The following is a 25,643-nucleotide window of genomic DNA, read 5'->3' as shown; positions in this document are numbered from 1 at the left end:
ATGGATTTGGTTATGGCACAAACCGGGAGAATGAACGTTTGTTTCAAAGCGGAAGTACGTAATATACGGATACAAATAAAATTGGTACATTATATGATTTTAATAAATTAATAATCGCCAACCGTCACCCTCCTTATTCCTCTTATCTATGAACTATACCTTTATGCCTATGTGTGACTGGCGCGGAAACGGTACCACTTCCTACGTACAAATAAAAACATTTTTTTAAACACAGGTAATATCACATACATTGATTTCTTAAAAATGCTATACATTATATACAACTGTGAATAATAGGTAAAATAGACATAAAAAACTAATGTTTCTTAATAATAACACCGTTAGACAGCTCGTTTTTCGTATACTAAATTATCAAATGAATGGATAATATTATATCGTAACGCTTCGTGTTATTATCTCGAAATCTAGAGTACAAAAAAATAATCGAGTGCGCGTAATCCATTGCGTAGTTACACGTGTGATGCGAGTTGGGCTCGACGCGGCTCGAGTACGAAACGATGGAGGTCCGCTGCAGCAGGCTCGGGCTGGCCACCGTGTGTCGGCGCCGGATGGGGGGCGGAGAGAACACCGGGTACGACTCCTCGGGAGTCTGCGCGCGCGGCAGCAGCTCCGACGACGGCGGGGACTCGAACGATATGCGCCGGGGCTCCAGGTACGCGTCTAGCGACACCGTCATCAGAGCGGACGATGGGGAGGGTGGTTGCGGTAGCGCGGGGAGGGAGGGCCGTGCGGGGGAGGAGGGCACGGATGCCTCGCTCAGAGGAGTGTGGAAGCCACGCGGAGAGGGAGGGGGCGAAGGGGAGGCGGGCGTGTGGTAGCCGCGTCGGGACTCCTCGGAGTCGCCTCGCACGAGCGGCACTTGTCCCGACTCGCCGGGTTGCGTTGCATCTTCCTCTTCGTCCTCCTCTTCTATTATTGTGATAGCACGGAAAGCAACTGATGCTTAGAGACTGATTTATGTTTTATACTAAATATTTGACTATTAGAACACCCTTTCTTGTAATATAATAATGTTTCTAAGTACGTACCGTAGCCTTAATTGATCAATAATATATTTTAATTTATGTTACCATCGTAGTATCCCTACAGATTGTATAATATAAATATTACGAATATACCTGCATCGTGGTGTACGGGTTCCTTTGACATAACTCCCTGTATCTTCTTCTGATTCGCTTTAATTCTTTCCATTTTAACTTTAATCTTTTCCAATATCTTTACTTCTTGTTCCTCTTGAATGTTCATTTGTTTTTGACGAAGTTCCTCAATTAAATCCGCACCTCTAAAAATTGGTATATTTTTAGAAATAGTCGTATAGAATATTAATAACGAGTTTAATTGCTTATTAAGAGGTAATATTTGACTACCTAGATGCGAGAACAGTGGTAGCTTTGCTTTCATCGATAACTCTGTAGAAATAGTAACTGTGGAAAAGTCTTCTTTGCAATATCAGGAAAGCGAAACAAACTCCATCCCACGCCAAACCAATGTCTTCTTGAGGAACTGAACACATTGAATCCTATGAAAAAAAAAACTTCATAATTCATTCTATGTTGGCTTAAGAAAAAAATATATATTTAATATAGAAATAGAAAATAGTGAAACATTTAATGCTCTAGTAGTAGTAGTTTTTTCCCTTAAATTAATTATTTTAAGATATATTTTTTGTCCTACCTTGTCATACTGCATCTTAAGAAACCTGGCGATGTTCCCGCCGGCGAACTTGTCGACGCAGCCGATGCCCAGCAGCTGCACGAGCCAGCACGCGTGTTCCTGCAGCACTGAGCTGAACATGCAACCCGGGATTTGTAGCAGCGCCTTCACTACCACAACGGATACATTGTAGCGGAGGAGCCAGGACCACCTGGACCAAATTTCCATTTTTATTTTTCTTTCGCTTTCTGTTAACTTTCAAAAAGTTATACTATGCCTTTAACTGTGAAACCTTACAAACTGCAAAACTTACCATTGCAAAATTGCTTCCTTTGGACGTAAATAGAAGTCTGTTCCTTGCCACAGGAATATGAAAGAACCGATGAGATAGCCCATCGAAAACAGATTGACACGATTAGTGCCCGTCATGAACATAATGGCGAGGGTCACCCACAACATGCCCAGAAATACCATTCTTTTTAAGACATCTAACCATGATCTGTGAAACAAAAAAGGTTTTTATAAGGATTTTATACGGAAATAATAATTATACATACATACAAATAATAATTTATAGTTAAATATAAAAAAAAAGTTTTTTGAAATTCAAGACCACAGAGAAGTATAATTATTTAATCCAAGAAGTATTTTCTTCGATTCGTAAACCATTATCAAAGATGGCGACTTATATGATATTTTAACAAACAAAACATTCAAAAGCTAAAAGTAAAAAGATATTGACTGACGTATAAGATCCGCACAATACGGTCGCTCTTACCCGACATATCCTAAAAAGTCCGGAACTGGATTAACAAAGTTGGGGGTTTCCCACTCTTTGCCGATGTCCTCGCTGTTGGAACCGCCTGCGTAAGAGTCACCATGGACTTTTTCCACTCTGAACACTCTCAACTGGCGCGCCGCGAACAAAAGCAGGAAGTAATCGAAGATGAGCTTCACCGCATGCGGGGGCTCGTCGTCGTATGGTAAAAAGAGCCAAGTACGGATATGTTTCATTTGCTACAAAAATATGATTAATGTCATTAAAGTATTGATAGTGATCCGAAAGTGCCCAGGGCAACCTCAGAACAGTCGAGCGGGGCGCCGCACCTGGTCGTTGCCGCTCCAGGGGTAGCGCAGACACAGCTGCGGCACGAAGCCGACGGCCAGCATGTACTGCAGCGGCACGAGCGCGGTGACGCAGGCGGTGAAGGCGGGCCACAGCCGCGCCAGGCGCGCGCGCCGCGCCGCCGCCAGCGCCAGCAGCCAGCCCGCGTACAGCACGGCGCACACGTCCATGCGCGAGCCGATCACGCCCATCAGGCACATCAGCGAGATCTGCACGGACACCCGCACGTGACCACGAGCACGACGATTCTCGATTTGACGAAACTTTGATTATACATTTGAAAATAATACCTCGACTCCGAACTTGTAGAAGCCGTAGTTCACTAAATACTTAAAGCAATGTATCAGGTTTTTATCCGCGTCTACGCGGGCGACATCTGGAAACATTATCTTCTCCTTGTTGGCCGGTAGGAGACCCATGCTCCTAGAAATATAAGTTACATTTTTGTTTAAGCTAATCTAGTCATAGCGTTTGAGATATAATCTATTTTATTATAACACTATCTATCTACCTGAGCGTTTGTTGCCTGTATGTGACTAGCGAGTAGAAGGTGAAAACTGCGATTAGGCCTATATAGCCCTTTAAGAGCACCACTAGAGGCCGCTTCGACGTCGCCTTGCTGAACCCAACCCATTCGGCGTTGTTATAAACTGTCGTATTCCATGTATTGTTCTCTCCCATCTAAAACATTTATTGCATATATATGATCATAATATATAAATCTATATTGATATACTTTTTACATTATTATTGCAAATACTAAAATAATGAAGCTGATTTAGCTATAAACAATCTCTATTCGAATTTGGCAGAGTTTTAAAGTAAAAATTAAAAAAAAGCCCATAAATGCTAAAGTCCTTTTTCTTCTTCACGATTTTTATCTTCACTGTTGAGCACGGAATGCGTGTATTTATATATGCAAATAAGACATACATATTTGGCCGCAATTATTCATTTTTCTAATATTACATATGAACGACGTCAAATCCTTTTAGAAATCGTGTGCATAATAATGAGAACAACACTTTCTATCATCCTTGATTGACTTTTTTTTTCTCCGTTTATTAATATCACACCAAACCCGTGCCCACGATTTCTTTTAACATGGTGTTGGTACAGCATGTTTTTAATTAAATCTGCAGCTGAAACTTACATTTAATTCTGTATTTCAGTAACTTATTAGGTATTCCAATTTTTACTTACCTTTGTACAGTTCACATCAAAGAATGAATGTTTTATATACTCTATTTGGTAGACCATCTTCGCCATAAAGTAAACACTTATTAGAGTAGATATTAACAATACGCATATTCGTTGCTTACGAGAGCTTAGCAACAGCGCCGGTGCGATAATTATCATTATTGGAACGTGCATGGCACAGACCTGCAAACAATGTTCAGATAAATTAACTTTTATACTTCAAGCTAAGAGAAGGTTACTTTAATCTCATTATTATAAAAAACATTATTTTATTCTCATTAACTTTGTCTACCTGAGTTTTTATTTTAATATTAATTTTATAATAATATTATAATTGACTGAAGTCAGACTTTAATTATCACGCTATTAACAAAACTCGTAGGTAAAGCTGTTCGTATAGCTTAAATTATTTTTTTACAAAATTATTATAAAATACGCCAATCGATAATTATGTTATATTTACTGTCAAGTTTGACAGTATAACCGTACACCACTGTCCGACGAATGAGATCGAATGTTATTAAATAAAAATGAGTTTAACTCATTACTCATACCTCATATTAACCGTTTACAAAGATTCGAAAAACATGTCAAATTATAGAAAAGAATCTAACATTAAAGACACAGAGCAGCATGAGCGAGAGAAAGACGATCTTGATAAGATGTACGTCGAGTAAGATGAAGGCCTTGTCGGTCCAGTCGGCCAGCCGGCGCCGCAGCGCGCCGCAGCGCCGCCACGCGAACCCGCGCGCCGCGCGCCACGCCGACGCGCGCTCCCGCGCCGCGTACGAGCGGCTGCGCGACGACTTCCTGCGTCAGATACTACGAGTTAACTGACACTTGACAGAGCCTACGCTCCGTTGATGGGTTTGAATACTTTTTTTTCTTAAATAGAAGCACGGGCACCGCAATGCCAATCGATGTGTGTGCCACGGATTGAATTACGATGTTCGATTATGTGGTTGCAACTTTGCGGAAACTTTAATTCCGGTTCTGACCTATGGTTATTCTAGAACACCGGATGAGTGGTCGGCCAAGGACTCGACTCTTACATAATATAGCGATGTTTGCACATAAACAAATATCCTTACCTGTACATAGAACGACGAGCAGCAGTATTGAAGGAAGCCGTCCCTATAGACTGCTCCGCTTCAGTGTCACTGTCGGAGTGCTCGTTTGCGGGTCTATCTTCTAGTGGCAGCGGTGGTAGCTGGAAAATGGTATAATAATTTTGAAGTTTCAGTCAACATCATACCTTATTGGTTTATTAATTTAATAATAAAATACGTATTGCGATTTTTTTTTCAACTTAATGTAGGTAAATATTAAAATCGTGTTCAGATAAATGCACTTACATCATCTTTCATAGTGGAAGTACCGCCTTGACTAGGCCTACTTGAGTCTACTTCTCTAGCTATACTATTTGTCCTGAAACAACGAACAAGTAATAAATAATTCAGAAAAAAATGTAATTAGTTCATGTTCTCCCTCTATTTCGACTAACCTCGTTTTAGGGTCAGATAATGCCATAAAGTCTTTATGGAAATAGTGCACCTGCATTATTGTAATGATGAGAAACAAGGTAGGCGTTAATAGTTTTACGAATAAGTCTGCCCGATGATATGGCTCTAAACCCAAATCATGTTGCCTAAAAGAAAAAAAAAAAATAAAAAAAATGTCCCATATCAAGCGATTGTACATACTCGTCACATTATTAATCGCAAATTTAAACAAAATACTTACAATCTCTCGTTGATCATCAAATAGGTTTCTATTGTCTTCGAGAAATTATCAAATTGGTATATATAAATTAGAATGAGATTGATCATTGAATATATAATAACTGTTATCCAAAAAACGTACATCAGACGACGCCACCAGTACCAACTTATCTGCAAAAATGTTAATTAAATGATTACTTGCAACCGGATTAAGGAAAGTAAATAAATAAGTAAGTCTTTACAATATATTCGGAGATATCATATGTTAATCTGTTTAAACTTTTAATTCATTTTCGTGTTCAAAATATAAAATACCTGGAACATGAGTATGAAGAACAGGAATAGGAACATGTATATGATCCTGAAGATAGTCATTCGCTCGCCCGTGATGCCGATCACGAAGAGCATGATCACGACTACGTAAATCCAGTACCGCGCGCATGCAGCCCGCAGCCACTCGCCTAGCGCTACCAGCAAGCGCGACCGTTGCTCCTCTTCACGAGAGGCGTCCACACCTGCAGACGCGAGACAATTACACAATATCTAATGCATAACTCGTACTGGGAAAAGCGGCAAGAAAATTTGTATATTTGGTGTAATGCTTCAATAAATAAAAGACCAGCAAGGTGTGGAGAAAGCAACGAAATTCAAGTTTTAGAGTAAACTTATTCTCAAAAGCTGCTGCTAAGGGATAACTGGTCCATTAATTTGTTAATAAGTTTTAAATTAATAAAATATAATCAAAAAAAATATAATAAAATATTGCTGAAACGTGATGGAAATTTAAAAATGATTGCATTTGTTATTGTGGTATGTCGTTTTTTAGTGAATAATTAGGAAAATGAAAAATACTAATATAGGTTATTTAACTATTTTTTTGCTAAGTGATTATTTAAAAAAATAAAAATGAAATAGATTTCATAGATTACCAATCATCAAACCTTTAAGATAAGATCGCAATAAAAACATGATCATTTTATTATTATTTATATTAAATTTTAGTTACGAATTATATAACATGATTAATTTGCTAAAATTAAAGGATTTCTAATTATCTTTCTATGTGATTTTTTACTCACTGACTTCTATCACTTCTTCATGTTTATAAAAAAGAGACGTATTAGTGTAGATCTTATGGAAGGAAGTAGCTCCAGTAAGAGTGGCCGTATAAATGGAGAAAATATTTACCGGTGGCGGCGGCGGAGACGGTGAGGTGCAGCGGCGCCGCCATGTCGGTGACGACGGCGGAGTGCCGGCGGCGCCGCAGCTCCTGCACGCGCTGGCGCAGCGTCACCCAGAACATGCACGTGAACAGTGACTTGATCAGAAGCGGCACACACGGCTCGCCCTCCTCCCGGCCCAGGCCTATCTGGTGCAGATTCACCTCCTGGCGTGGACCAATTGAAAATTGTATGCGAAACGATTCTAGACGAGATGGCTAAACATATCATATTTCCGGAAATATCACATATTATGCCAATAAAGATCATGGATCAGAGTGTTGGGCTACAAAAGGGATGACTGAAAGACAATTGCATGTGGCGGAGATGAGAATGTTGAGAGGAATGTGTGGTGTTATGCGAATGGACAGGGTAAGGAATGAGTACATAAGACGAAGTTTGAATGTGGCACCGGTAACCGAGAAGCTATGTGGAAACCGGCTGTAAATGTATGGGCATATCATGCGGAGGATTAAGGACCATGTTGTGAGGAAGGTCTTGAGCATAGATGTGGATGAATATAGAGGTAGAAAGAATGTTAATTGTGAGATTACGGGAGACAAAGAAGTGTGGAAGAAGAAGACATGCTGCGCCGACCCCAAATAAAATTGGGTTAAGGGCAGGAGGACGATGGCAATAAAGATCAATTTTAAAATGCTTCTATTATCTACTTACTTTACAATAAACAAATATAAGTATATTTGCGAATTAATACGACATCGAAGTGTCAAAGCATTTACAGATAAAATTAAATATATACTTTATGGGCCGGTTCATATCTGGCGAGTCGCGGCGCAAGGTAATATACATTGCTTATAATTAATTAAATATATTTCGTAAATAGATATAAAATCTTAAATAAGTTAAGCGAGTGCTTTTCGAGTATATCAAAACAGACTTGAGTTTCGAGTACAGAGAGTGGGGCTCGAATGTGCTCGATAAAAATCGTCTTACTCGCATGTTCTGCGCTGCGCTTTACCAAATATGCACCAGCACTTAAAGATGCTAAAAGTAAAAAAATTGGTAGGAAACTTTCTGTTATATTAGACGGTAGCTCGCTCTCCGTAAGATTCATGCCATAGATGTACTGCGCGATAAGCAGTAACATTGCGTAGCAAACCAGCACGGGACTCGTCTTCAACATAAAGGAGCGCTGATCCTGGCATAACCACACGATATTTGCCCACATGAGGAACACAAATGTCAACCACGAGTGGAACATTATACTCCATGCCATCATTGTTATCGTTGTCGCTATGTAGGAAGATCTGAAAAAAATTTTGAACAGTATAGTTACTATTAGCGGTTAGGTATTGGGCAAGCCTGTTTGAGTACCAATCTCTCATAGAGCAGTCGTGTTAGCCGCTACTTTGCATTAATTACCATCCCGATAATTTTTGCATCAGTCTTCAGTAACTTCGCCCCCGACTTTAGCTACCGCTTTGGCTTTAAGAGAGTGAACGTCTTTCGCTTACGTTATTAACGTAAGATGGAGATTGTACCATTAAGCTAAGGCATGATCCTATTCATCTTTTTTAGGGTTCCGTAGCCAAATGGCAAGAAACGGAACCCTTATAGATTTGTCATGTCTGTCTGTCTGTCTGTCCATATGCCACAGTATTATGCCAATATTTTTTCAGCAAACTCATACGTGTAGTTGTCTATGGATAGGTCTTAAAAAATGATATTGAGGTTTCTAGTATTATTTTTTTCTAAACTGAATAGTTTGCGCGAGAGACACTTCCAAAGTGGTAAAAGATCCCCCCCCATGCAACTTCTAAAATAAGAAAATGATAAAACTAAAAAAAATATATGATGTATATTACCATGCAAACTTCCACCCAAAATTGGTTTGAACGAGATCCAGTAAGTAGTTTTTTTTAATACGTCAAATCGTAAACCGCAATTTACCTCTCATTCAAAAGTTACAACGAACTACAAGAACTTTTATATTATGTGCTGCTACGGAACCCTTCATGGACGAGTCCGACTCGCACTTGGCCGCTTTTATTTTATAATTTGGCTGAATTTTTATTTTATTTTAATAGTGATGTGTGCTACTGTGTACTAGCATACCTGATTAGTACTTGGAAGAAGTCAACGACTGCAGCCACAATATCATCCATTAATGTTGGCTCTTCTATCTCCATTACTGATTCTGGAAAAAAATGAATTACTATTTCATTGAAAGGGAACGCTAATTAAATGTGCCAATTTACTGTAAATATAACACACACTTAAGATGACGGTTGACGGTTACGTGAGTTGTAATTTTTTTACAATTTACATTGTGAACCAATATCTCAAACTTCGCATGACTTGACAGAAATCTGTAACTGTACGTGGTTTGCCCATCTTACAGTCAATGAAAGTGCACCAGTGTGGTAGATAACTCTTATACATATTAACAGAAAACAAATAATTTAGCCTTCACAGCAGGTCATTGTTCGTGCTGTTACTTTACCTTCATCAGGTACAACGACGGAACCGGTGGAGTCTTGGTGCAGTTGACGCGTAACAGAGCTGGCTCGGCCGCCCGACCAGCGCTTACTAGGGCTCATGTTACGAAGGAGCTACGGTAATTAAAAACAATTACACGTCATTATTTAAAAAAATATATTAAAAATAAATACGTCGAATATCTTCGTTTATATACACATATATATGTTAATGAGGTGTATTTTATAGACATTAATATGATTATATCTTATCCATGCAAGTATTTTTTTTTACTCTTTATACATATATTAGTTATACTTTTGATTTATCTTACTAATATAAGACTTAACTGTAGATATTCAAATCAACATTAAAAAGTCTCTTTCGATATGTGTCTAATTTATTCGTAACTTAGTTATTATCTTATAAGATTAAGTTATTGTGCTGACGAGAACTATTTATCATATATAATATCGTGTTTAAGTATTGAATAGTAACGAAGTTCTGCTTTTAATTTAAATTTCGAAACACACTTTTTATTATTGTATTTAAAAATAACCATAACTAATAAAGATAAATATTAAATAACCATTCAATACTTTTTATTATAATGCAATACACTAATGGAAATAACATAAAAAGCTTAATAGTGATGCACATGAACATTGAATTGGTATTGAGGGACAATAGTGCTAGAGGATGCATGTTTAAAAGCGTTCCAAGTTATACGACACACCTATCTGCATGACAACATTCATTACTGATAAAATAATCAAAAACCGATACAAGCATAACAGACAAATTGGCGAGAAATATAAAAATGAATACCTACAGGATCATCCTCATCGGTGTTCCCACGGAGTGCATTGGAATTTATGTATGAATATGCAACCTACAAAAGAACGAAAGCAGGTTGCAAAAATAAAATTATTAATACACAAAATACCGAACAACAAATTTCAAAGATATATTCAATATTAGCACAAGCGTTCATGCATAATCCTTGTCATCATTAATAGTGAAGAATACATTTTTACACGACACTCGAGAAAATTCCATCTTCATGAAATTTTCCTGTTCAAACCAACAATATTTATGTACACTACGAAGATCATCCACTAATTGCTATCTACATATCTACATGAATAATATCTACTCAATAAAATATATTCTACAAATTATATTTGCAAAGTATGTACAATTTAAAAAATAAGTACAGTTAAGGTGTAACTAAGAGTACGGTGTGGTCAGTGCATATTCGTTGGGGCCGGCTTACGCGAACTTTCTTCGTGGCGTTCCTCCACTTGTCGCGCGGCGCGTGTCTGCTGCCGCGGTGGAAGGACACGCCGCGCACCAAAGAACCGTTCAGTTTACCCGCTTCGAGGCCAGTTAAAGCACTCTTTTTCTTCGCCTATCCGCCCCGTTAGCAAAAGTCATAAAATCGCAGTGTAATTTCGAACTACTGAATAGCGCTATGTCGGCATACGTCTACGGCGTTAGTCAGAAAATACAGCCCAATCCGACGGTATGAGTTATAACAAAGCATGTTATTATTAGTTGGAGTTAATGATAATATTAATCAAAGTTTTCTCATTCGTAAAGTGCAGATATTATATCGTTACAAGCGTACGCACCTTTGGTTTGAAGAGTTCTCGCGTTTCAATGGCGAGGAAAAAGTATGAAAAGAGTATCACTATGGGACTAGCCAAAGTAGCCCACATGTGGTCGTCGGTCACTTCATACGTAAAATTCGATGAATCTGTTTCGTTAAGTATAACTAGTTTTGTGAGGCCAAAATATCTGAAATATTTTAAAAAAATGCTTTTAAATGATAATATATTGTAATCATTAAAAACCTTCTTTAGTAATAGGACTGACTAAAATATAATATGTTGAAACCACGAAGTCATACCCATTTATCTCTCTTTTAATGTGTAATGCTTACACAATTTATATGCTAATAATAATCGTAAGACAGCTTACCTAGCCATATCCGTCTCTGGTGGAAAAATGTCTATGATCCAAGTGCACTGGTAAACAAGAAGTACTGCTATATGGACGCCCATGATGGCCATGACACAGCGGCTCACCACGGCAAACCCACGTTCTAGGGGCTTTCCTACAGCCCAAGCCGTTGCCGCACCCATAAACACCAGGAAATATATCCCTGATGTTACACTAGGACGCATTATTCCGGATGCCATTAAAAGTAATAGTGCGAGATATTTGCCTGTAAAATAACAATTTTAAATCAATAAACCTGAAATCTTACCGAACGAACTTTGACTACGGCCACTAATCTCAAAAAGTAATCTGCGCAAGAGATAATAGAATGCACAAGTGTGTACGCAAACACAGGGATACTTTCTATTCACTAACACTCGATGGCATTCCATTGAATGATGAATGTAATCTGATACGAGCTGAGAGGAAGCAGAAGCCAAGGGACCAAAGGCTTTATGTGGTTTTCTTAATGCTACTGAGTAACAGAAAAACTACGTATAGTCTTATTCCAACAACAAGAGTACAATATTTAACATTGAATTGACGCGATATAATTGGTCGAGAACTTGAATAATTTGTAATATTCATTAGGGATTTTCGAAAAAAATGACGTTTTGAACGTTTTAGCTGCGCATTAGCAATCATATACATAAACCTAAGTTTTGTTTATATTCATTCCTTCTTCGATTGGAATAGGCTATCCTAGTATCAGCTAAAACCGAACTATGATCCTAGTATATAAGGCAGTGTGCAGATGGTATGTAGTCACTAGACCACTAAATATATTTAACAAATAATGACACAGGATAAGTACCTGCACTTGTGAGCAAAGGAAACCGCTGATGCTTGGAATCTTTTCTAATAACTTCATCATTAGAAGATCCAACAAGAAGGGTACGCACCATCAAGTTCACTGCTAATGATGTGCCCATTACAACCAGCTAAAAGATAGGAACAAAATAAAACGTTTCATGATTTGATTTTTTAACTCAATGTAGAATAAATTCGACGGCTCCGAATTGTTTAATATTTTACCTCCGGTGCAAGATAATGCACTGCCATAAGTGGATCTATTCCCGCATATGATACAAGACCGAGGTTGAATCCGATCGTTTGAATGATCGGATAATCCTCGAAAAGAGAGCCATAAGGCGCAAAACCTGCCAGGACACTGTGCCATATTGCATGAACTAGCAAAAGCAACGCGGAGACAACAAGATTGAGTTGAAGATATTTGCCTCGGCAGCCTGAAAAAAAAAACGGTTTATTCAAATTTCTATAGTAAATAAATAGCACATAGGTAATTGTAAAACCAGTACAATTTTTCCTCACAAAACGTTAATAAATATCTAGTTACTAAAGCGAGATATTTTTGTCTTCAATTGATATTCAGGAAGAAGTATGGTTTTATTTTTATTTCTAGTTCTGTTGAGTTTCATGGAGTCATTAGATGAAATTAAAATAATCTATTCGATGAAACATTAAATTTATTTACTTACCTCGGAATGTTTTGGAATCTGGTACTTGTGGAAACGGCGCTATCAAGTACAGCAGCAAATATATAAGAGAAAGGCCAAATGGCCGCAGTGCTATACCTGAAAAAAAAATACTCTCTCATAACAAAATCGATTAAAGAATTTCGTGATAATCTTATCTATGCACTTTGTTGACATATTTTGATATCACGTGTTAGTAAGCTAATCTGAGTTGATATTTAAGGAAATGATAAAACAAGCTATTATTTTTTTTTAGTACATTTATGGAGGTAACATATAATTTTATTTAAAAAAAATCCATTTTTTTTCATAGTATATAGGACGATAACACATTACAAAAGACCAAATCATAACGGTTGATGTACGCAATTACATCTTTACGCAATAAATATTGTTTGTTTATGCTTGTTATGTCTTTAGACGAACATTGTTAACATTGAACATGTTTATAGCATGGTTGTAAATAATGATTTTATCTTACAAATCAACCATCCATTGTTAAACTTATTATACAGACCTTTATCATTTTCTTTTTACAAATGTGTATTCATTTAAATATATGATATAAACATAAAATACGTGATAAAAATAATAAATAGAGATAAACAAAACATTCAAAATGTTTATATACTTAGCGCTTCATAACTTTAACTATTAGTTATTGTTGTATATAAAAAAATCATACAATTTTACCCCCCCCCCCCCCATATAAAACTAGGCGTGTATTCGGTGACGTTGATGTATAAATGCCAAAGTAACATTTACTCGGTATTGTTATGTTGAACATATTTCGTTCCACTTTCATAACTCACCACGTATTTCATTACAATTTACGTTGAAATTCGTTGACCTTATTTTTGGGAACACTTTGATCTCTTTGACGTGTTCACTGCAATTAATACTTTATGACACGATTGGCTCATTAAAGAGTTTATTCATAAGAACATGTTTCACTTGATTCAGACAATGGCGTATTAAACGTTTGATGATAATTTTATAACGAAACTGCATTTTCCCAAATAATAATGTATCAAAAGAGCTAAATAATGTTGATCATCCGTATACATATTATACTATCTCGTATAGAGCGGCTTAACAGTCATTGCAACAACTGACAAGAATATCCTATGATATAAAAGGTATCTGTCATTTAAAGATAATTATGTCATATAAAAAAATTCATCGCATTTCCTTAACTGGTTAAATAAATTATCAATTTTAGTTAAAAATAAGTGAAGCTAATTCGAAATGAGTCATATATTCATACATACATTTATAACGAGATAGAGACTTTATTATTGTACTCCGTGTGAAATAATTTGCCTCACTGATTGTCTTGCAATAAGGACGTAGGTTTATTTAAAATGTAGGTACTTTAGGCAATTTAGCAAACTAAAAGCTATTGTTTTATTTCGAAACCTTGAAATCAAGTTGTTTTTATGTTATATCCGTTTTGATCGTATGTATTAGTTAAAGTTCAAATTGTTACATATTAATCTGATGTAATTTTATAAAAAAATTAACACATATTAAATGTAAGAAGTGACATAAGCTCAACTCCTTATTACGTTATTATTATTTATTGTACTAAACACTAGGATTAGAAAATTGTTACTGTTACAAAATGGTCAGAAATAAATAATTACTATTCTATATGACATAACTTTCTAATACCTATACACTACAAGGAATAGTGGAAAGTGTTTAAATAGTCTTAATATCTCATTGGTTATACTGTTTGGTTACTGCCATCTTATCTTTTTGAACTGTACATAATAAACTTCACAACTCCATATTACTAGCAATATTTGCAAATTAGATTTAATTATAAGTAGAATGAAGATAAATAAAATAAAATCTAAGACTAAATTTAAGCATTATGACATATTCATTTTAAAATGTTACATACAACGGCGTCCCCGATTATGGCCTGCAAACAGTTGTAAACGGTTTAGGCTATGTGACTAGAAAAATATAATTTTCTAATTAACAAAACAGTTTGTTAAATGTTGGTGAGCAAATGGAGAAGTGATACGCATTGATATAGCACTCAAACGTATTTGATATATTAAGGATATGTCCCTTAGATGATTTCGTCATTTTTAATCGTTTGTAGACAATATAAGGACTATTGATTTTTGCAAATAGTTCATAAATCGGCAATAATAAAGGCAAATCCGTAATAGAAAGGCGTCGCCCACTCATCGCCAACATCTGCACGATGTTTGAATGACGAAACATTTAATTTTCATTCCTAAGTAGGAATATTGGTAGCTATCATATACTTAAATCAGTATTTTAAAAAAGCTTTACCCGTAACCCAGAATCAACATATAATTTCTTCTTTCAATAAGATAGATATATAGCAATAACCGACATAATGTAAATTGTTTCTTTATCGTGGGTGACGTAAAGCTGTAGGTTTATAAGTGTAATGAAAAAAGGGGAAAAAATGCTTTAAACCTTTTCTAATCGGTACCGATAGGATTTTTGTAAAGTTTAAAAATTGTAAAATATATTGTAAATACAATAAACAATTTCGACAGTCGGATTGTTAGATTACCAGTTAACAAAGTAAGTAAAATTGCTCAAAAATATAATGAAGCCAATTTAATTCTTAGAAATATGAAGCCACCCGATGAAAGGAACACATTACTCCGAAATCATTTGACTAACAGATTTAAGCGGCTATATCGGTCCTTTTGTTGAGAACCACAAGCTAAGAATGAGCTTTACGTTATTAAACTTCCCAGGACGGTTGCAGGCTTGTCCCAAATTATAAACAAGAATGCTTGCTTGGCAAGGATGTACTGTATCAGCAAGTACGCCCTAAATGTACAATTAGATATATTTACAAAGAAGGTCACTCACATTTAGGAATTATAATTCCTAAACTCGAAAAGATATATAATTTATCAACTTTCAGTTTAGGAACTTACGTTCATAAAATCAAAATAAAGCCACTTTTGATTCGTCATGTTATAGTGTTGAATTAAATGTTACGCTACCTCATGAAATAAAAATCGATAATAAGAAAGATATAAATTCCGCCAAGCGAAGTCGACGTGTAACAGAAATATAAACATATGATGACTTTTATTACAAGTTACAAATCATTCCGTACTCAATTTACGTTTAAATTTTCATTAAAACGTAAAATTCATTAAAGAATGTGTAATGTTAATATATTATTAGAATGAGATTAATGTACGATGGATATGAAAATGCCTTAAAAAAGCGGCCGTAATCAAAAATATTATTAATTACGTCAAAACTATTACAGATATTATTAATAATTATAATTATCTTAAAAATAATAAAGATCTGTAATAGAGACCAGTCGCTTCAGTTATATCAATTAATGTTGTCATTGTTACTTATAAATTAAAATGACAAGTTGTGTACTTTTTCACTGTTTTTAAACATAAACAACCATAAGCTAATTACGAGGAACCAATGCATTATCCTATACTATTCACTTTGTTTAATTACCTAAATAAGAAATTATACGAAAACACGACATACTAAATACAAGAGAGTTATATAATGATAAGTGCATAATTTTATTTATAAGTTGTTTTGCAAAAGCCCTAAATATATTTAATTCATACATGCATTATGTTATATAATAAAATAATATAATAATTATTATTATTATAGCATCAGTGACATGGGACATACATATGTGTATTATTATCACACGAAGTATCGTGTGTGGTGTGTAGTCATAAAACACTATATATACGTATTTATTTCGACCCTACTCATAGCCGTACATATAGCCTGGCTACTATCATGTTTCATAGATCTAATTTAAGGCATTATGATAAGACATAGGCCATAGACAATTACTACTTTTATTAACCAGTTAGACCTATTTACAACGGTATAGTCCTGTTTAGTGCTTATAGGCGAATAAATAACTATATACTTGTGTATATTAGACTATTATTAGGGCCATAACATCTTACTTCCTAAAGTTGGAGACGCATTGGCCATGTTGGAGATGCAGCATTGGCTATGGTGACCACTCATTATTACCGGGAAAAATTATTGTGTTGTTTAATTAAATGTTTGTAGTATAGGAACGATGCGGCAAATATTTTATTAAAAAATCTAATGTTTTGTTTATTATTTTGTTCTGCAAAACAAGAACGTAATTGCTTGTTATATTTCAGACAGCAGCACCTGATATTTTTCTGTTTATACAAAATACAAACTCGAAATGTAAGTAGGTCGAACATGTTAACATCAACACAAAAACAGAAATAGATAGAACACAAAACAACAGAGAAGTGCTTTTACGTGCTATCTATGAAGTCAATAAAACAGTGTTATGGCAGTTTTAATATTACCGCCTTCATTCTGGTTTTTGTAACGTATAATAAATCTCACTCTTATGATCATTATACTCGTAGAACTGTTTTGATAATGTAATGGATTGCACTTGAAGTTTACTGAGTGGTGCATCAAATATACAAAGCTAGTCGACCATTCACCTTAACGTGTTACGATTGTATATAAGTCTTATACCATCGTGCCTATAAGTCTTTTACAATTCGTTCGTGAAAATGTTTGCCATAGATACCAAATGTTTTATTTTTATATAAACTTTGAAATGGAAACGTATAAAACGTATAAATGGTAGATCATAGTCAGGCCTTACGGCGTAATTATCGCCTTACCTATTTAGTATTTTCAATTAAACCACATCATTAATCATAATTGAATATTCGTTCCGGATTTATTTTTCATAAAATTAAATCTCCAGGTCCATAGTTTAACCCTTATTTTTTCTTTATAATTTTTAAAAAATAAAATATATTCCTTTTTCGAACCATTTAAATAGATTTAAATAAATTGTTACTATCATATTTTTAATATTAATATACATAATTTAATTACTTTTTTTTTACAGGTTTTCGTTACTTGTGTTTGAGAAACGAATACTGCATACAATAATTTATTTAGTAAATGCAGATACTTACATGTTAAATTAAAATGTACCGAGAGTCGGTAATACAGGAGAAAAAATGATTAGCATTTGCGAACAAAAATTAATTCCCATAATGTTTTTTATGTGGTGTATTGATTCGGAACATTTTCATTTTAAATCTCGCCAAACCCACGCCGTTAATGGTGTCAATCGAGCCGCGATAAGTCGTAAAAAGAGCAATGACCCGGTTTCACGGCGTGATCTTACTCGTATATGTTTTGTGTACAATTGTTTCTATGTATGGAAATTCGCCACCCTACTACAAGCACTAATTTCTTATATTCACCATATATTATTATCATATACATTTGTTTTGATCCGATTTGAAAGACGAGTGAACCAGTGTAAACACAAGGGACATAACATCCTAGGTCTTAGCATTTAAAGTTGCTATTGCTAAGTAATGTCCCTTACGGTACAAACTTGGTCAATATATTTATCACAATGTGGCGCATTTGCCAGTTAATAATAACTAAATATTTATATTTTGATTCAACGAAATTCGTCACAGATTGCTTTATTTAAATGTAGAATGGTACATTATTTGAGTAATTTATGTGTTGTTCATTTAATAACTTTGACTAAGACAAAATTACCTGTTTCACAATACAAAACGAAATAGATTTTTATATTCACTTCAAAAATCTTCAAATCTTCATTTTAAGAAGGCCGTATAGTGGAAGCGCTTGACTTTAATCTAAATGGATAGGTAGTTAACGGCTTCGTTAACCGTTAATTACCGATTTATGAAAATAACAACCTTAGTTTTATTTACAACACTGGGAAAAAAGTTATGATAGGAAATTTCATATCAGTCTCTCATAACAGTCAATGGGACAGTATGTATAGCTACAAACATTAATGTTCTATTTTATAGAGGCAATACTGCTCTTCACAGGCTATTTCAATAGTCAGCTCAATAGAAAGGCTCACAGCATCCTTACGTTCTTTAAATTTTACATTTTTATTAATAAGTATTAATGAGCCACCACGTATAGCTTTTTTCTACTAAACAAACTAGCCATCTGGTGACACATAAACTGATAATTTACAAGTCAATGATCTGTTATATATAAAAAATCGATGTCATTGCTATTTATGAATAACTCAACTTCTAAATCCTTTCCTAGCATTTCTTGAATGTTTTGGTGCACCAGGTTTACAATTTTACTATTTGTATTTTTTGTTTATTTCTGTTTTTATCATTTCAGAAATTATCCAATAATAAATTACTATAAGGTAAGGTAATTAATATTTGCGCCAGAGACTACCTCTATTGTCTTAAAATTTAACTTAAATTATTTGGAACACATTCCAAAATATTACTTGTAATTTTTTTATTACCTTGCTTATAGAAACAGTGGTCTCGTCAACAAAATAATTGGTTGGTTTTGTAAAATTTAGAACAATCCCTTAATGTTCACCTACGTCCCATAAGGAATTCCTGTGCAAAATAACATCCTGTAAGACCGACCTAGGTGGAAACTGTGCATTAAATATAAGTCAGACATTTTAAAATATTATTAAATAGATGATCATAACGGTTAAGTTTCGTAGTAATAAAAATGTGATTACAGTTATTTTACTAATTAAGTTAATGCTAAAACCATTATCTAAACATGTCTCGTAGGTATTTAATTTTTAATGTGTATTTATAGGGCATACGCTTAAAGAGTTAAAAACACGATGCTGTTGCTGTGTGATGTGAACAGTCATGAAAGTTTAAAAGTAGTTTGCTTCTCAATTTAGCTCCAGATGACGTTGCAACAGCGACTTAGAATTATTTTAATGTAAGTAGACGCAGCGCGCTTTCAAATTGTGTATTTAAGATAGTTTATAAAAACCTCTTAAAAAATATGAAAAATGGTGTTAACAATTCATGATCGGACTAAGTGTTATAATAATTAGTTGTTTGATTGTTTATATAATCCAAATCCAATTTACAATAGGTTGGTATTTGATGGGTTATATATTTACATATATGAAAGTTTCGCTTGTATATATGTCAATAGATACCACTCACTGATTAATCACGAAATCTCAGAAACTATAACACCAACAAACTTGAAATTTGTCATGTAGCTTCTTTATAGGCTGTAGACAAGGGGGTATAACGGGAGTTGGGTTTCTATGTTTTATAAATTTCGCTCGAGTAAAGCCGCAGTTTCAACTAGTATAATATAAAAAGATATTTTATTTTGGTTATTGTATTATTTTCTCAAAATTTAATACACTGAGTAGGTACAAAAATATGTCATTCAGTTATAAAGCTATATGAGAGCCTAATTTTTATTAATATATTAAGGGAAAAGGGAATTAAAAAAACCCTTGTAAGTTTATTTTATTCTCAATATTTGAGTGAATATGGTTATTGACTTAATGAAAATAAATTGGTAAATGAAAAACAGTGACAATATTTTAAAATATACACATCGGACTCATAAACTGCATCAAAATTCAGGATTCATATTTTTGATAAGTATGCAAACTTTTTAGATTAAACTAAATGAAAGTATCGAGACTCCGTTAATAATTTTAAAAAAATAATAATTACTCATTTTATATAAAAAGTTTCGTAACCATAAATCTGGATGCTTTGTCCGAACAAGCCGCTCAAATTGTGGCATTGGTGCAGGAAGGCTTGGATCAACGAACTATTGCTAGAAACTTAAATTTAAATCAGTCTACGGTGTCTATAGGATACCGAAGGTTTGTAGAGACAGGTTCTCTGCAGAACTCCAGGAACCACCTGTCGTGACGACCGATTTGTTGTTTCAACTCCCCTACGAAATCGTTACCTCATTTAACATCATAATAGAGCAGAGTATAAGTGGGTACACGAACAATAAGGAAGGCTAGGCTAGGGTAGGCTTAATAAAGCGGCAAATAACCCCTTTTAGACCAGTAAATGATTAAATCTGTCTGCAACTCACAGACAAGCTCGTTTAAGATTTGCGCATGAACATCTTAATTGGACTGAAGAGAAATGGGCCTTCATATTGTTAATAATATGGGATACGTACCATATATTCGCCAGCACTTAGCCCGGATCTTAATCCCATTGATCATGTTTGGGAGAGTTTAAAAAGTTGTATATGCTAGTACTACGTAGTACTAGTACTCCTGTGCGCACAATAGTAGCAGCAATAAGAACAGCCATTTCACAAGAATGAAACAATATTTAACTCTAATCAGATTTACGCGGCTCCGATTAGAATCTGTAACGACGTGGAGTAAATTAAAAAAAAAAAGAGTGGTTCAACTTTTATTTTTTACTACAAAAACCAATTTTTGAATAAACCAACCGAAACCAAATTTTTGTTACAATTATAGTTTTTGTTCAAAAAAATTGAATGGTCCAGTACACAAACGTTCAATTAAGGATATATCATGTTCATCACTGTTATGAAGTTAATGAACCAAACTATAAGTTTCAATTTAAATTTGAATAAAAACTTTGAATACTTGGTTAAAATGTTTATTTCAAAGTCGTCTTGAACATTGATACAGTTTATAAGTCTGTCAGTGTATATTAAGCAGACTAGACAATATAAGACAGCACAACAGTCAAATGCAAATAGAAAAATTGTTATTTAAAAGTCCTGTTTTTTTACTTGTAATTTATATAAATAAACTTATATAGTTTAACGACTAGGAATCTTTGTACGTAGTCATTTTGCAACAAAATTCATTTTGAGGACCATAGATTAAGACACACATCGTGTTAGGGAGTTAAGAAACTCGAATTGATTTATAATGTTTTCTTTAACAGATAGAGCCTTAGATCTGTGTAAACCTGATTACATTTATCAAAACCTGACTGTCATTCAGGAGGTACTTTAGCGTCATAACGCGTTCGAGACAGTAAGAAGCGCAAAAACAAGCAATTTAGGAAGGATAAACGTAGAGGTACGTCGTGAAGTATCTTTAATGCTTTATGACAAAGTAACGATCTGTGTGTTAAGTGTCCAAAGAACTTCGACGAACAAAAATCACAACTACACCAGACAAGCGCTCAGAGCGCTCAGTCATCTCCTGAACTTGTTGAATCGATGGCCTTACTAGGTATTACTTTTGACTCCAAACTCTGCCTTAGGAGCTAATTAGTACAATTAATGCCATCAAAATTCTAATTTAATCGAGTCTTCATTAGTAACTTTCAATCCCTCACACTGGCTTAACATTAAACAAATATTAATATTCACAGTCATTCCTAACGTACGGATTACCATTGTAATGTACTACGATGATATGTTTGCGTGTGCGTTTTTAATAAATATAACCAACAGATACAAAAATCGTATTACGTTGTACTTATTATCGACGAATTTGACAAAACGATGAGATCACGCATAATGTAGGTTGCTAGTTAACCAGTTGAACTGTGGCGTGACCTTGTGAATCAGACATCCGATAAGGCAACCGGCAACGTATTCGCCGTCCGAATATGCCGCCGTACCTGCTACCTACTTAAAATCGCATTGCTATTTCCATCACTTTGCGTACATCGTCATATGCCTTGAAGCGAATCGTAAACAGTACATGCAACATGTGTATTTTCCACACCAAATTCGTTCAGACTTTATATACATATAAGTACATACATACAAACATTACGAGAATACCGACATAGCAGATTAATGTACACGTAAACATATCGTGTTAAACATTTTTGTAACATTAAGATAATATTTCTCGAAACAGTATAAACATATATATGAGTAACAATATCATAGAATGAGTAACTCATGACAGACGTATGTTAAGTTAAGACTAAGCGTTTACACAGAGTCCGTTATATGAAAATAATTATATGAATGAAAAACATTGTTTCATTAGAACCTTTGACTCATAATACGTCAAAACTCGCTAGTTATTTGGAAGTTTTTGTAACCCGTTCAGTTCACTCAAAATCTAGCTATTATTTATTTACAGTTTATTGAATGAATAATTAATTTGGGGATACAGTTCAGTCTTTGGTTTGGTTTATTTTTAATAGTGGTAGAGACAGATTTAGTCGCAGGAGAAAAGCAAAAGAAAACGAAGAAAGTTATGGCGGGATGCCGGGATCTGATCTGCAGGTGCAGTTCCGTGGAAAAGCCTGGTCTTTGTGATCTCTGTCACCCGAGTGTGAAGTTTATCGATCAGATTCATGTAAAGGTTATCGATCACTTATGATGCAGGTGTGGGATACCGATTATCCATGAGGAAAACCTAACTAAGTTTTACACCAGGAAATATTTATCGGTGCGTCGTGAGGATTGCCATGGTAATATATTGTTGTTGTATAGCGTTGTCGTCCGTACCATTTTTGAAAGGGGTGGAAGTGTTCCGCTAGTTTATTGTTGGCCGATCGGAGGGTAAGTTGAGGTCGCACTCCATATGAGACGTGGGAAATGCTTGGAAAGTTGATAATTATGGGCAGATCAAATGAACCCTAATTGTTCAGCTTCGCGTTTTATGGTGTTTGTCATGGTGTTTGGCTGTATGTCAGGTGTAAGGCATAAAAAGTATCATATAGCCTTCCTCGGACTTCAAGCTTGCTTTATACAAAATTTCATCAAATTCGGTTCAATGGCTTAGGTGTGAAATAGCAACAGACAGACAGACAGGTAGAGGTACTTTCGCTTTAATATAATATTTATATAAATAATATAATGACTAATATTCTGTCATTCAAAATATATTGAAATTAAATTGCTGAGACCGTGATTTTGTTTTTTTTTAATTATAAATAACCAAAATTTGTGTAAAAGATTTGATTGAGAGCATTTTTAAATGACAAACATTAATATTAACTTAAAATATATTACGTAACTCATACATCCCAGAAAAGAATATGTCGAACATTGCACTTTTATTTTATTAATGTACATACAGTATTTATATTTGAAACCGTTTCCAAATTGACATTTTGACCTATATTCGAAAATATTGTTGAATTCAGCGTTTAAGATAACCGTAATAAAAATAGCTGTGACTGTGCGTGTGTGGTGTTTTCATATATGAATTACAGTCTGGGTGTGTTTTTGAAACGAATTCCCTCACTTAACATCAACATGTTGATGTAAAACGTTGAGGTAGAATCGGGCTTTGCGTGATAGTATAATTTTTCATTACTTTAAAAGCCCAATTACAGACATTAATTAACCAGAACTCCTGGAACAATTAGTACGTTCATGTTATAAAATACCAACACAATATTCGTTATGAATTGTATTAAGGTATTTTTCTGGTACCTAGTTTGTCTTTTAGTATTTGTTAGATTAGAAGCTTTTGTGTCGTACCAGGATTTATTTAAAGAAATATTCTCCATTATATTATTTAATCTACATTTAAATCATTTCAGCTTTTATCACTTTTTTTTTGGTTTGTGTGATGTATGTTGGATTTTTTTACATTGAAGACATAAAGATACATAATCTTTAAGTAAAAACTATGTAAATTAGTATTTAAGACTACGGCTATATGTGACTACGTAATAACTTATGAGGATTAATTAAAGAAATACTTTTTTAGTCCTAAATGTGTACGATAGAACAATAGGAAATCGAGCTTTATATTTTTTAATTTGATACAGTGGTGTTTATAGTTCAAACAGTAAATATATTTATAATTAAAAAATTGAGATCATATAAATGTATATCAAATAGTATATCGCATAGGAAGGTTCATGTAACGGTACCGCTGCAGGCGCGGTCCATTAGTTGCACAAACAATTTTACTTGAACATCGAACTTTCGATTCCTTCGTCTATAACAAATTCCGGTTGCCAGGTTCATTTAGACTTTTTTTAATAAATGTATTAACTAGTCCAGTTATACCATTCACTTCATTATATTCATCACATTTGGCGCAGGTTTATTGATAATAACGAATTCTAAAAAAATGAAAAAAAAAAAAAATGAACAATAAACTCCGATTTGTGGTTTGTTTCATTTATATGCCATGTTGTAATAGAGGCAAAAAGTTGCCCTTTAGACCCAAATGTTTCGTTTGAGGAACTCATGCGAGAACGAAAAATGAGGTTAGTTACGTATTTGTGTCAGTTATTTGTTATGTAGAATACCGATTAAAATATTATTTACTTCTTTTTCTTCTCCTAATATCATTAACATCACATGCTTATGTAGTTTTGTCGTAGGTATAATCATACGGCTCTAGTAAAATACCGAGGACCTTTTAAATGAAGTGAGTATTTTTTTTTGTAATTTCAATATAATGAACATACATTGTAGGGTCCAAACAAATATGAATAATAATACACCGAAAATAATTAACAAATCAAACACGCAACTTTGATTTATTATCATAAATATTAAAAATATATATTTGCGTGTGAAAAATGCAAATATCGAAGTTTATTAATCAGAGGGCTTCCTAAGCAAGGGATGACAATTCGGTCAAGAGGTCAGAGAACGAACCACGAGGACGCACCCAGTGCGAGGCGCGCCCCTAGGATACATTACTTCTATCCCGCAATGCGACGTTATAAAAGCTAAATCAAATCTTTGCAACTATGATAACACTTCGATGATGTTTTACTTTGTATCTTACAATATTTTAATTATTATTTTACTATCAAATAATCTAGAAGGTAAATGTTTTTTAAAACAAGGTTTTAATTAAAACTATTTATTTAAAACTTCTCACGGCTTCGCTCGCCTTTTAGGTGTTTGGTATAAAAAAAAGCCTATGTCCTTTAAGAGGATTTAAACTTGCTTTGTATCAAATTTAATCAAATTCCGTTTAGTGGTTTTTCCGTGA

At 34.4% G+C, this 25,643-nt stretch overlaps 1 protein-coding gene across 1 annotated transcript in view; it reads right to left on the bottom strand.

The window, feature by feature from the left end:
* Piezo (piezo) overlaps nt 1-25,643 on the bottom strand; it is a 45,905-nt gene that overhangs the window by 14,467 nt on the left and 5,795 nt on the right. The window contains exons 3-28 of the mRNA XM_064220187.1: nt 12,884-12,979; nt 12,420-12,631; nt 12,199-12,325; nt 11,364-11,610; nt 11,015-11,180; nt 10,657-10,791; nt 9,406-9,514; nt 9,018-9,099; nt 7,982-8,209; nt 6,910-7,118; nt 6,037-6,236; nt 5,744-5,892; nt 5,505-5,648; nt 5,356-5,428; nt 5,092-5,210; nt 4,615-4,810; nt 4,004-4,183; nt 3,312-3,481; nt 3,091-3,223; nt 2,782-3,009; nt 2,453-2,691; nt 1,988-2,173; nt 1,696-1,885; nt 1,389-1,540; nt 1,140-1,303; nt 160-201 (exon numbers count right to left, since the gene is read on the bottom strand). Coding sequence (XP_064076257.1) covers nt 160-201; nt 1,140-1,303; nt 1,389-1,540; nt 1,696-1,885; nt 1,988-2,173; nt 2,453-2,691; nt 2,782-3,009; nt 3,091-3,223; nt 3,312-3,481; nt 4,004-4,183; nt 4,615-4,810; nt 5,092-5,210; nt 5,356-5,428; nt 5,505-5,648; nt 5,744-5,892; nt 6,037-6,236; nt 6,910-7,118; nt 7,982-8,209; nt 9,018-9,099; nt 9,406-9,514; nt 10,657-10,791; nt 11,015-11,180; nt 11,364-11,610; nt 12,199-12,325; nt 12,420-12,631; nt 12,884-12,979 — 4,176 coding nt within the window. The remainder of the gene's footprint in view (nt 1-159; nt 202-1,139; nt 1,304-1,388; nt 1,541-1,695; nt 1,886-1,987; nt 2,174-2,452; nt 2,692-2,781; nt 3,010-3,090; nt 3,224-3,311; nt 3,482-4,003; nt 4,184-4,614; nt 4,811-5,091; nt 5,211-5,355; nt 5,429-5,504; nt 5,649-5,743; nt 5,893-6,036; nt 6,237-6,909; nt 7,119-7,981; nt 8,210-9,017; nt 9,100-9,405; nt 9,515-10,656; nt 10,792-11,014; nt 11,181-11,363; nt 11,611-12,198; nt 12,326-12,419; nt 12,632-12,883; nt 12,980-25,643) is intronic.

The sequence above is a fragment of the Vanessa tameamea genome, chromosome 4 (genome assembly GCF_037043105.1).
Source record: "Vanessa tameamea isolate UH-Manoa-2023 chromosome 4, ilVanTame1 primary haplotype, whole genome shotgun sequence".
Taxonomy (NCBI): domain Eukaryota; kingdom Metazoa; phylum Arthropoda; class Insecta; order Lepidoptera; family Nymphalidae; genus Vanessa; species Vanessa tameamea.
This window is presented reverse-complemented; position numbering and strand designations above follow the sequence as displayed.